General features: G+C 39.1%; 1 protein-coding gene across 1 annotated transcript; it reads left to right on the top strand.

The window, feature by feature from the left end:
• Window positions 1-9,290: 9,290 nt before the first annotated feature.
• On the top strand, window positions 9,291-13,798 carry LOC120107746 (peroxidase 5-like). The gene is made up of 2 exons (XM_039121173.1): window positions 9,291-9,528; window positions 12,820-13,798. The coding sequence occupies exons 1-2, from the start codon at window positions 9,325-9,327 to the stop codon at window positions 13,648-13,650; spliced, it is 1,035 nt and encodes a 344-aa protein (XP_038977101.1). The 5' UTR covers window positions 9,291-9,324; the 3' UTR covers window positions 13,651-13,798.
• Window positions 13,799-14,397: the final 599 nt, after the last annotated feature.

Genomic DNA, 14,397 nt, shown 5'->3' with positions numbered 1-14,397 from the left:
CCCCTCTATATTGTTGAATATTATATGGGTCGGGTAGGGCACAATCAGCTGCCTGCGATGCTCCCATTAGCGGCGCTCGGTTCATCAACCCAACTTCTCCGTCCCCATTAGCAGCAAAAACGAAACCCTTAGAGAGAGAGAGCGACAAGGTAGATTGGTTGCTAATGGCGGGAGGCTCGGGGGTGTCATCGAGGGGAGTGAGCCCTGGATTGGTGAGGGTCGTCCTCTTGTTGATGGGGCTGGGACTTGCCGGATACAAAGTCGGACCCCCTCTATATTGGCACCTCGCCGAAGCCCTCGGCTGCTCCTCCGGCTGCTCCCCTTGCATTTGCGACTGCTCCTCCCAGCCCCTCCTCTCCATCCCGAAGGTATTCTTCTTCTTATTCTTCTCCGATCCGCTTCTCTCCTTCCTGTTCTTGCTCGGATCCGATATCTGATCCCCTCCTGCCACGGATCTCGAGCATGTCCGTGAATAAAGATCGCATCTCGAGCAGTCGTCGAGGACGAGGCCACCTCCTTCGTGGGTTCCTCCCTCGGCCCCTTCAAGGACCGCAACAAGGCCGCTCTTCGTGGCTCGGCTCCTTCGGCTCACGCCCAATTCCACCACCACCAACTCTTCCGCGGACGCCATCCCGGATATCCGCCACTGTAAAGATCCCTACGTCGTCGATCTCGCTTCCTCCAACTCCCCTAGCCCTTCGATCTGAGTGAGACCTCTTTGCCTTATTAATCTTTATTTCTTTTTATTAAATAGGTTAAACGGGTCGGATCAGGTTACCTGTTTAATAAACAAGTCGGGTTCAGGTTGTAATTTTCGACCTATTTAATAAACAGGTCGGATTCAGATTTATGATTTTCTGACCCGACCTGCATCTGACCTGACCCGTTTATATCCGACCCGACCCGATTGCTACCTCTAAGGTCCACAACTGTCAACTTGAACAAAAATAGATAGCTCCAAAGAATTTATTTCTGCTATTTTTTGTTATGTCTGGAATGATCATAACATCAAGATCCGATACATTTCTATCACAATCCCTAGTGATTATAAACGTAGGCTCTGATAGATTTCCTGTCATAACCTCCAATGATCTTAAACCTAACCTCTAATAGTTTTTTTTCATAATCACCAATGATCTTAAACCTAAGCTCTGATAGTTTTTTTCTTTCATAATCCTCAATGATCTTAAACTTAAGCTCTGATATAACTCTTGTTACAATCCTTACTGATCTTAAGCTAAGCTCTGATACCACTCTGTCACACCTTGAACCCAGCACCCGAGTCTGGCACGCGACACGGCCGCACACTCCCTGGAGCAAAGCCCTCCAACTGTGATCTCAACTATAGTCATATACTATGCAACCTGCAACACTGAAAGAGAAAGAAAAAGAGGTGGTGAGCTTTACAGCCTAGTAAGAATTTTACACATCTACACCAACACAATAATAATATAGATTTGAAAACTGCAAGAAAATGTTGCATGCATCATGAAATCACAAACTGGCTATCAATAATGCTTGAATAATCAGTATAAATATGAATATCAAATATCAATAGAAATCCATCTACTCAAAAGTGATATATCATACGATATCTCATAAATCTTTATTAATATTTTCAATACTTTTCTTTCCATTTCTTTTTAACTTGATTCGGATCAATTATCTTTTTAACTTTGGGCTAAATTCCGGTCATGTTTTCGGCCCGTGATGGGGCAATCGATAGTATCGCATTTCCATCCTGTGATGGGGCAACCAGTAGTTTCACATTTTCAGCTTATAACGGGAAAATCAATCGTATCGCATTTTCAGCCTATGACGGAGCAATCAGTAGTTTCACATTTTCAACCTGTGATGGAGCAATCATTAGTATCACATTTTCTACCTGTGATGGGACAATCAATAGTATCATATTTTCAGCCTATGACGGGACAACCAGCAACAAGATAAGCCCAAAGTCCTTGTTCATTTAATCAAGTTCATATCCACACATCAATTTCTTTTATTTCTATCTTTAGACTAATCATGGTCATATTTTTGGCTCGTGACAGGGCAACCAATATAACATAATTAGTCCAAAGCAACACATCCATTAGTCCGATTATGCAAGTATAATTTATGCTCATATATACATCAATCATACTATCGATCACAAGCAAATATGATCAAAATACGATTTAATACTAAAACTATCATGAAACTATTTTGCTTCTTACTTATCTAAATCAGAGCATATCATACATATAGGTACAAAAACATCTATATCATGCAGATCGGTATACAAGGATTTTTACCTCTTTGCTAATAATCCCAAATAGACTAATCAACTGCCCACACTGCAAACTACGAACTGGGGTGCGCAGAACCCTGCTCAATGACCTCTTGTCCAAAAAATTTGTTCTCCTACATAACCAAATCAATATCAAAAATTATCTGAGGTATTCGACAACCAAGAACCCTCTACTGAAGGGTCCACCATCACATAGCAATCCAGAACTATTCAATAGCCCTCTCAACCAATGATCTCTTCAAATCGAGGTAGAGAGAGAAAGTACCAAAAGGAAGAGAGAGAAAGTACCAAAAGAAAGAGAGAGAAACTAGAGTATAAGATTTTATTGGGCTTTTTCTTGCCCGGATGATCGTATCTCCTTGCAAAATCAGGACCGACCATGATAATAGATTCATATGGAAAGATATACGAGGCCAACTAGATCACAATGCCCAATTATTCGAATCGATCAGCATAATATAATCCAATTCATCTGATCAAAAAATATATATCAAATCAAAAAAATATATCAGGAGTTATCAATTATGGGTCCAATGGTGGCTGACAACAATCGGGTGCAAGACGGCCAAAGTCGACTATGTAGCAGCATCCGACGATCCAAGTTGGTCTACTCTGGCCAGTCCAATCAGTTAAATCATGAAACAACAATTAGACCGTGGTACAGGTAACATAATAGAGATTCATGATGATAGAGTCCAATGGTACTTGGCAATGGTCAGGGTATGGCTAGCGCGACGAGTGGTCGGAACGATACTGATCCATAATCCTCTACTGGGGTTCAACCCGGATCTACAATAAGAACACTGGGACCCTCCTGCTGGTCCATAGAACCATGAGAAGAAAAAAAATAAGAGAGAGAAACACTCCAGGTAGAGAGAGAAATAAGAGAGAGAAACATCTAGGTAGAGAGAGAATAGAGAGAGAGAGAAGAGTAGAGAGAGACGAGAGAAGCTTTCTTCTTCATCTCAAAATAGGGCAGACTCTCTCTCTCTCCCTCTCCTCGTCAAATTGGGCCATGAGAGAGCCGGTGGACAGCGACCTACAATAATCTCCGGTGTTGGCAACGGTGACGGCTCGGAGCAGCAAGCCATCGTCGGTGGTGGCCGGTAAACCAAGAAAGAAGAAGAGAGAAAGAAAAAGAAAAGCAAGGGATGTCGATCTCGGCCTGTGTCATGGCCGATTCCACCGATCAACAGCCACACGTTCAGGGGTCCTTGACGGCGGCAAAACTGGCCGAATTCCGACGGCCGACAAAGATAAATGAGGAAGAAAAGGGGCTGGGACAGAGTACTCTATTTTTGGATGAAGGCCTGGTGATTTGCCATCTTAATTCAACATAGAAGCAACTCTAAAACCAGAAAAAGAAAGAGAAGAAGGGAAAGAGCTCTCATCTCGGTCCGGCGAAGCTTCCAGCGAGGTTTCCGGCGAGGAATCAAGAGAAGAACTCAGAGAACAAGACTTGAAATCAGCGGTGATTTTCAGTGATTTTGGTGGCAGAAATCAGAAAAAGAGGAAGAGATTAAATAGGCAAGATCTCCAAGTTCAATTCGAACTCGAACTACCCTCAAGGAGTCCTCCTTTCTGCCGGACTCAGGGACGAAGAAGACCCCAGCCGCCCTCGTAAAAAAATCACCATGGCTCTGTTGTTAATTTAGTTCCAAAAGGATTACAAATCTGTCTACTACTTAGACCAGGACCATGAACAGACTCTGAGACAACTTAGGATCTTCTTATTGACGACCATTCAATTGACAATTTTGAATCTCTAAACAGTTTGATAGAGCCTCTCGATATAAGTTCTAGATAGCAGAGAATGATCATTAGAAAAAGTAATCTAAGAGTTTTAAAACTTCAATAAAGCATCATGGAATCACGTGCATTGCAGTAAAATAAAAAGGTAAAGGCGACCACTTTTACCATCTGCAATGCTAAAAATCTGCCACAAATGGCGTCCTGCTCCTATCAAAACTCTTCTTTCCATTGTGCAATCTAGAAAAAATCTATCCAGAAATCCAAAGCAACTTTATTGGATGTCAGTATGATCACTCCCGTCGAGGCCTGCTAGTGAAATGGATATGGGGTTAGTGTACCTAAATTTTTTGGCGGACTCATCCTGGAGCAGCATCAACCTTATCAACAAGTTTTCAAGGAAGCCATTTACACTCCCTACTATACCATAAACAATAGTTATCTCATTAACCAACTCTGTAAGCAATGCGGGGGCAATTCCACTTATAAATTAGATAAGAGTGGCAGTCCTCGTCAGTGTTATCATAAACCATGCATCATTATCTCATTAACCAACTCTCTACGCAATGTGGGAAATTTCAAGAGCCACTAATGGTCCTTTTTTCAAAAGTATATGAAACACGCAAAACCATGCTTTAGTTTGGATTACATTGGGACGCCTAAAGTTAACTTCCTGACGCAAAAGTAACCCATACTTGCATGGGCTGTCTCTTAAGATTTAACTTTTCGACCAAGTCAGATGCTGATGACTATGAATTGAGACAAAAGATCATTGATCGGCCTGATGGATACATCGAGATCAGATCGAGGAGTTTTGAGGTTCAACTTTATAATACAATCTAGGATATCAAATTTGCGTAATTGCACCATGATGAACTAATGTGTTAAACTTCATTAATTGTTGTGATGGGACCAATAAGCCATGTGGGGCACATCAGACATTGAAAATAGTGGAAAGTACATAATGGTTGCGTATAAAATCAAGAATATCTATCGAAAAAAATTTGATATTTTTAATACATTAATGTTACTTCAATCGATATCAGCGGTACGCTATCAAATATGCATGCCCCATGTCAAGATCGACGAAAAATTATTGTCTAAATAGGGAAATTGTGCCCCTCCTAACCGCCTAAAATACTATTCAATCAACAACTAGTCAAAAACACAAACTAGTATAAAAAACAAAAAAAAAATTAAAATGCTAATGACAGCATTTGATCTCGAATACTTCCTAGTTAACCTGTGCGATTAAAAGATCTACACAATTGATTATAATCTATGTTGTAGAAAATGCCTAAAGATAAAAAATTATGCATTTTTGATATTGTTTCCCTCGGCATCAAATGGATACAAAATAAAGATTTTAATAGTGTACGTGATACCATATTTTGGTTTGACCTATAGTATAAAAGCATCTATATATATATCTTAAAAATTTTATATCCAGATCAATAATGTAGTTTTATAAATTTTATAGTCTATGATATAATTTTGCTTATTAGCTATAATCTACTATCTATCTTGTCCTAGTTTGATGCATAAGCTTCAAAATCAATAATTTTTAGTCTCTAGGAATATGATACAATAAAGATCATGATCAACAATTTAGATTTGATTTTGAGAAATCTATTATTGATTTTCACTAGAAAGTATTTGAAGTCAAATATTCTCAAAAATATTGTAGCCTAAACTCAATATATATATATATATATATATATATATATATATATATATATATATATTGTAGCCTAAACTCAAAATAGAAATATATATATATCTCTAATATTTAAGAAGGAACAGAAGCCAAGACCATACATTGTATTTAGACATAGAGCTCTATACAGAGTGTCACAAAAAAAACGTAAAACAAGAGAGAGAGGAGAGAAAAAAAAACAAAATATGGGGAAAAAAAAAAGAAGAGGAGAAGAAACATTCATTTTCAGCTCTTGGAAACAAGGACCTTCCACTTTCAACAGGAATGATGTAAAATGGCACCATTAAGTTGTGCTTTTTCTCTAAAAGTTCGAAAGGCACGTTCTAGGTACAATGAACAAGTACTATCATTATTAACAAGGTACCATAAAGTCGTACTATTTACACAGTTCCACCGCCTCCTCCAGCCCATCCAAAGTGATCAAATTAGTCGACAAATGGTTATCCGTATCAATCAAATCTAAATTAGATCATCCATGCAAAACAAAGAAAAATCATATCGTTACCTTGTTTTGAACTCTCTCTAATCTCTATATATATATGATCAAGGAAATATAAGGCCTCTTTAATATCTCAACTAACATCCTTTAGTACCTCAAGTCCCATGTGAAACTTCCTTCAAGCACGAGCCCACCACGAACTTTGGGTTTGACGGGTCAAAATTTGGTGTGAAATGAAGAAAGTTAAGAGGAGATGGAGAAGGATGCCACCTCTAGAAGAACACCAAGTAGTACTGCGGGCCAGCCAAGTTCCAAGGTTACTTTACCTTTCCGTCAGCTTTGGAACTTCTCGTTTGTTCCCTAACTAATTTCAAAACTCCTAGAAAATGGACACGATTGGATGAGACTTAGGAGGTTTGTGTTTAGGTTTCAAATCTTGTTTGAAGGGCCAATTTAAAGAATAAGTAGCAGTTGGGAAGATATCTTTCATGCAAAGATCTTCCTGCCGACAGACAGTCTTGCATGCATGCATTTAGTTTACACTCGTTTTTCTTAGTTGCTATTTGAAATGTGGGGATGGGGGAAGATATTTGTCTATAGGTGATGAATGCAAGCAATGTTTTGGTCTTCCTCTCATTACTAAATTTCCAGAAAACGGTGATGCCACTTTAAGGCCTGTTGGTTTTGACTTTCTACTTTTAAACTTATAACTTTTGACCTACAAACTCTTCAATTGTTGCATGGACTTTGTCTCGCAAAAACGATATTTGTTCAATATATCATTTCAATTTCAAATAAATATAATATAGGAAACGTCCTGTGGAAGTGCTCAAACGTTGTATCCTTGGCATCTCTTTGCTTACTGCTTATATCAGCATATATTATTACGAGAGGCCGCTTGTCCCGAAAGAAAAAATAGAAGATTCAAGAAATTGTACCTATGTAAATAAGAATGTAGGTATTGGTGCAAATTAAGATATGGATCGCCCTTTTATAGTGTGTGGATTGATGAAAGAGGAAATTAAGGATAATAAATGGGAGAAAAGGGAGCTCATGCTTGCATTAGTTTTCGATCAAAAAATATAGATTATTAAAGTTTGGGAATTTGTTTTATTTTTTTGCTAATAAATAATAAAATATTATTGAAATGTCACTGCAAAAAAATAGCCTTTTATGACGCTTTTTAGAGCCTGTACGGACGCTTATAAGCGTCGGTAATTTTGGGGCCGATGCTTTCAAAAGCGTCGGCTAGGTGAGAGTGGAAATTTTTTTTGCCGATCTTTAAAAAAGCATCGATAAAAACCGAAGCTTTGCCGACGTTTATAAGCATCATTGGGTGTCAGGAAGGTGGGGCCGATGCTTTCTAAAGGGTCGTTAGGGGGAACCGGATGGGGGTACAATTGGTTTCCAACGACGCTTTCTAAAGCGTCATCTAATTATTTCTCTCTCTCTTTGGCCTCTGACGATGCTAACACTACGCCAAAAAAGTAAATTTCCGACTCTTATTTGCCGACGCTTATTCCAAGCGTCGGCAAAAATTTTTCCCCCGTCAACATTTGCCGACGCTTTTTAAAAGCGTCGGCTAATGACGACGCTTAAAAGCGTCGTCAAAGTTAATATGTAATTGACGACGCTTTTAACGACACTTTTTAGCGTTGTTAAATAACGACGCTTTTAAGCGTCGTTAAAGGCGTCGTCGGAAGCCAAAAAACCACCTCATTTTAATCCCACATCGGCGGATCTGAAAAAAAAACTGTTTATATAACCAAACCCAACCACTCTGCATGGATGGAATGAAGGTACTGATCGGGAAGGTTGTGTATATTTCTCTTTGTGTTCTATCAGCACCATGGAATGGAGGAGAAGATGCAGGCCAATGGTAATTTTTTGGCAAATGGTAATTAGCGACGCTTTAAAGCGTCGGTAAAGAGCGATGCTTTAAAGCGTCGTGAAAGAGCGACGCTTAAAAGCGTCGCTAAATTGTAATTAGCGACGCTTTTGAAAGCGTCGGAAAATGTTTTTTCCACTGTAGCATAGGCGACACTTTACCGACGCTTTGTAAAGCGTCGGGATGGTTTCTACCGACGCTTAAAAGCGTCGCTAATAGCCAAAAAAAGCGTCGCTAATATTCAAGTTTCTTGTAGTGTAATAAGCATCATCGTAATATCATACATGCCGATACAATTTAAAAGCATTAGCAAAATTAGCGCTGGAGCCAAAATTACCAATACTTCTACCTAGTGTCGGCATGTAAATGTTAGGATAGCCAACTTTTCCTGTGGTGTGTTTTTTTGCGTTGTGTTTTCAACAACTAGAGACTTAATTAAAATTTTAGGGTGATAGGGGCAGTTTCTAGAAGGAACACTAATATCAAATTGCATAGTCCTACATAATTGATATGCTTGAACATGGATGCATGATAACAGTGTCTATGCACATATAGAATCATAGCACACCCGTGAATTACTTTTATTAATTTTAAGATTAATTTGTGAAAACCAATTGTAATAATACAGGACCTCATCAAAAAAAAAAGTAGTCAAATGGTATTATTTGGATTTTTTGGTTCTATATAAATATCCAAGATCTACCTAGTATATAACCGATGTGAGACTAAACATACGTCTGTATAGATTATCACAGCAATCTTTATTTACTGAACTCATACAATCAATAATTTTCAAAATGAGCAATATATCAGAATAATTTGAAATCCTCATTTAAGCATTACTCCACTGATGTGAGCTGTCCAACTGCTCCCGAACTTTATGGCTCTCAATTTTTATATTTCCCATGAACAATCCAAAGCGGTGATAATGATGCTTTACCTCATTATCTTAATGGGATAAAACCTTTACCTTATTAGACTGTGGGATAGGAACGGTCTTAGATAAAGCCTAGCATCCTTGGACCACTTACTAATTTTTAGCATTCCTCTGCGAAAATTCAGAAGCAAGGCGTAACCTCTGACCCCCAAAAAAAACATGCACACACAAACACACACGCAACCACGTGGCATTAATGAAATTTTGTGACAAGAATGGGCCCCAGTTTCCTTTCCCAAGTTTCTCCTATAAATAACCCTCCCTTTCCTCTTGCACCCAAAGATCTCCAGCAAGAAAGGCCACCATGTCCCCTCCAGTGAAGCTCTTCTTCTTGGCCTTCCTTGCTCTTCTGGCAGAAGTTCATGGCCAACTACAAATTGGGTTCTACAACCAGAGCTGCCCAACCGCGGAGTCGCTGGTGCAGCAGGCCGTTGCTGCTGCTTTTGCCAACAATTCAGGCATTGCCCCTGGTCTCATTCGCATGCACTTCCATGACTGCTTTGTGAGGGTAAGTGGTTCTCTACTCTACATAATATGTTTAAAAAGACCGGGCCAAGTATCATCTTAAGGCCATGAAACTAACACGCACGCATGGACACACGCACGCACGCACATGTACACACCAACACCCCACACAAACATGCATGTTCTTGAAAAACTGTAGTCATTTAAGCTGTGAATCTTCACTTCTGTTTCTTTCTTTCTTTATCTTGAGGAGTTCACGGGTCTACCATTCTCTCTGGTGGGACCTGGTTGCTAGAGATGTTAGGGGGTGTGCCCATGGTTCTTCAATGAAAGAAGATAAGGTCATGAGTATTAGTGGATGGGAAGCTGGCCATTCTTGAATCTGGTCACGTGATATATAAGACAAGCATTTATAAGCCACTAAATATAGGTATAAATTGTGAAGGAAGATAGCTACTTCACAGACCATTCCCCACGTTAGTTGCAGATAAACTCATCTTCTTTGATCAAAAAATGAGTTTGTCTACTGTATAATGATGGCCATATACTATGATGTAAACATATGTACGTAGGATGGCACCGTAAGGAAAACTGATTTTATATATATATATATATATATATATATATATATATATATAGAGAGAGAGAGAGAGAGAGAGAGAGAGAGAGAGAGAGAGAGAGAGAGAGAGTTTAACACCAAGAGAAGAGTGCCTTTAGCATTTCTCTTTTTCTTTTTTAGGTGCATTAGCAGTTTCCTTTTAATAAGTTGAATGCCATGCCAAGTTTTTCCATAACAAAATTGCTCACATATCCTACCAACTATTAGCTTGGTTGGCATCTTTGGAGGATGTCCAGAGTTCAAATCCTGGATATTACTTAAAAAAAAAAAGATTTGCAGATGCATGCAAAAAAATATATGTCTCGAAAGATAAAATAGGCCAAATTGATAGATGCTCTTCCTTTTATTACTGCACTTGTTATCTCCTTTCGAAATAGTGCATTGACTCGAGGACTCAAAGTAGCAAAGGATGATTGGTTCATTATTAATTCAAAACAGTACGTTTGAAATATAAAGCAAACCAATTTGATTGATACACTTTACCTTTCTTTAATTAAAAAAAAATCATTGCTCTGCTTCTTATTCTCTCTCTCTCTCTCTCTCTCTCTCTCTCTCTAAAAGTTACATTGACTCAAGGACCACAAAGAAGGATTGGTTTGTTATCATTCAAATGTACAATAATATGTTTAAATTAGACTGATGGTCGGACGGTGGATCAGATAAGAATCTGAATTTATAATACAAAGCAGTCTTTTCCTTTTAGACCAAAGGATAGGATTAGTCTCCAACTTGAATAGAAAATACGTATGCAAGAATCATAATAATTGGCAGAATAAAGGAGGAGAGTAATAAAGAATTTGTTTTGCATTGTTACAGCAGGCTTTAATAAAGTATGTATTAAAGTATATATGTGTGCCTTCAAAAAGAAGATAATGGCAGGAGGTTTACTTTGATTGCCAATTTTTACAAAAAAAGAGATAAAAACAGAAGGTCTGTTAGTCGGTATCAAATTACTTTCATGCAAGGCCAAGAGGAAACTACAAAACTGTAGCAAAAAAAAGAGAGAGGAAACGACACAATGACCCACAGGTCACACCTAAATCATAAAACGAAATTGCATCAGCCTGAAGTCAAGGGCACTGCTTGTGTGACTTGGAAGTTCGGGCTCACAAGTGTGACATTTTTTTTATTGCTCTTCCACTCATTGGCACGGAGAGTGGCCTTCCTCTGCTCTCTTTGTCTCGACTTTAATTTAATTTCACTGTAGCTACAGCCATCGACAGTGATATTCCCGGAATCCCAGCTCACGGCTTCTGAAAAAATTGTGACAGCCATAACTAGATATCGATTTGATAACAACCTGATTCCAGGAGGGCCGACATAATTGACTTGTTTAATTTCCCCTACATGACAAAATATAAGCTTTTAATTTACATAAGCAGCAGTAATGGAATGGGTTTGCTGCAGTGGAATATTACTTGATTATTCGAATCTATTAGCAAAGGTTGGTGCCTTGAACAAGTCCATGAACCTCTTTGGTAAATAAAAGATGAAAGAAAGCATACTTTGCAAGATCGATGTGGCTGCCATTTGGTGTAACCTAAGGTTAAAATGTCTAAATTAGTCCAGTGACATCCTCTCTCAAGAATTCCTCAGAAAGATATGTTCTCTCAGAAGCTCTTCTAACACGCAATATAGTCTCTTTTTTGTTTTTTATGAGATTTAGTCTGCATAATATTGAAAGTATTAGGTTGAGTAAACATTTTTTTTGGTAAAATAAAATATATAAAAACACAAAAAGGATATCTGTCCCAGCCAATTGAGTAAACATTGGATCTTTAGGGATCCTTTTCTAATGAGCAATTTGTGTCATTAGTGCTCGTGTAACACATAAATCATGTATACATAGCTGTTATATGATCCTCCTATTGAGTATTAGTGTTCTATATTACTTTTAAAAAAAAATTAAAAAACATACTAGTGTTGTCCATTAGTTCTGTAATTTTTTTTATTTTAGAAGAGCTGTAGTAGCGGAACTAGTAGCTAGCTCCAGTCTTGTAGAGAGCTGTCCTTTCAATAGGAACAGCACAATGTTCAAATAGCAGTTGGATTGATGAAGAAGATGCATCAACATCAGACTCTTCTGTTGGTAAGAAACCCGAAGAATATACGTGGTCCCGCTTCACACGGCTCACTGGAAATGATTCAATACTGGCAGTTGAGCAAGGGCCAGCTTTCGAGCCAATTAGATGAAGATTTTCTTTTAACTTCCCATTTTCTAGGCTACTGATCAACTATCTTCAACTGTGTATATCCACAAGTCACTTGTTTGTTATTAGGCATTATTTAGTGCCCAGAATAGGTGGCTTACAAGATTATTACCATCAAAGACATTGGTTCCACTTCACACCGCTTACTGAAAATGATTCAATACTGGTAGTTGAACAAGGGCCAGCTTTCGAGCCAATCAGATACAGATTTTCTTTTAACTTCCCATTTTCTAGGCTACTGATCAATTATCTTCAACTGCGTATATCCACAAGTCACTTGTTTGTTAGTAGGCATTATCTAGTGCCTAGAATAGGTGGCTTACAAGATTATTACTGTCAAAGACATTGGCTAGGAGATGGTTATGGTTCTATTCCATTGGACTGTTTTAAGGAGAAGGAAAAGAAGTATTTAATTAGTAAATTTTCTTGGTCATAATTGTATTCAAAAGCTTCCAACTCCTAAATTGCAACAAAAGAAATTTAACTATTTAGAATGCACTTGCAGGGCTGTGATGCTTCCGTCCTCCTAAACTCAACTGCGAATAACACAGCCGAAAGGGATGCAGCCCCGAACAACCCCAGCCTCCGCGGCTTCGAAGTCATCGACGCCGCCAAGTCCGCCGTGGAGGCGGCGTGCCCGCAGACCGTCTCCTGCGCCGACATCCTCGCCTTCGCGGCCCGCGACAGCGCCAACCTCACCGGCAACATCACCTACCAGGTCCCCTCCGGCCGCCGCGACGGCACGGTCTCCCTCGCCAGCGAGGCGCTCGCCAACATCCCGGCGCCGACCTTCAACGCCACGCAGCTGATCAACAGCTTCGCCAACAAGAGCCTCACCGCCGACGAGATGGTCACCCTCAGCGGGGCCCACAGCATCGGCATATCCCACTGCGCCTCCTTCCTCAACCGGATCTACAATTTCAGCAACACCAGCGATGTGGACCCCACGCTGAGTTCGGCGTACGCGGATCTCCTCAAGGCCAAATGCCCCGCCAACAGCACCCGGTTCACGCCGATCACGGCGTCGCTGGATATCATCACCCCCGCGGTTTTAGACAACATGTACTACACCGGGGTGCAGCTCACCCTGGGCCTCCTGACCTCGGACCAGGCCTTGGTGACCCAGGCCAATCTGAGCGCCGCGGTGAACAATAACGCGAATAACCTGACGGCGTGGGCTTCCAAGTTCGCGCTGGCGATGGTGAAGATGGGGCAGATCCAGGTGTTGACCGGGACCCAGGGGGAGATAAGAACGAATTGCAGCGTGGTGAATAGCGGGGGTCTCGGATACGTTGGGATGGGATCTGGTCACCCCTCGGAGGTGGCGACTAGTTGATGCGATTCCCCGCCCTCGGACGTGTGTTGCTTGCGTTTGCAATGGGTTTCGGATGCTGCGTGTTGTGTGCGTGGATATGAATAAATAAAAGACGTGTTCTGCTTGCTATTTAAAGACAAGTAAGAAAAATCTAATATCTTTGCGATTTTTTTTTCTTTTCTCTTTAGAAGATAAAATATTTTTTTTTTTTGCATGAATACTTTTCTAAAAAATTTAAATTTGCATGAATACTCTTTTAAAATTTATATTTATTTCTATTTCTTCATAACATACTATTTGTGCGCAAATATCTCTAATATAACGATTCTTCTAACACCGTTACTGAAAACTATATTTATTTTAATTAAAAATAAAATAGAAATTTGACATCACTTTTTTTGATCGCCTTATAAATATTTCTTTTTTACATCTACCTATTAAAAATATTTTAATTATTTTAATTTAAAATTATTAATTTTTTAATGGTGTTAGATGGCATAGGTATATATGCAAAAATAAGGATAAAAAATAAGTAGAATAACAAAACAAGTATTTTACGAAAGTATATATGCAAATATCAATTTAGGAAGGATATTTATGCAAAAAAAATTTAAAATAAATCATCCCAAAAAGGACTTTTTTTTGAAGTTAATTTCTGAAGAAAGAGATGAATATATATCTGGCTATATAATCTGCACCTTTGTAAACTTACAGATAGTATGTGGAGTCTTGTGAAGTGACTTCTTTTATATAATTTTACCTCTTTGA

Source organism: Phoenix dactylifera, unplaced genomic scaffold (assembly GCF_009389715.1).
Source record: "Phoenix dactylifera cultivar Barhee BC4 unplaced genomic scaffold, palm_55x_up_171113_PBpolish2nd_filt_p 001000F, whole genome shotgun sequence".
Lineage (NCBI taxonomy): Eukaryota > Viridiplantae > Streptophyta > Magnoliopsida > Arecales > Arecaceae > Phoenix > Phoenix dactylifera.
This window is presented reverse-complemented; position numbering and strand designations above follow the sequence as displayed.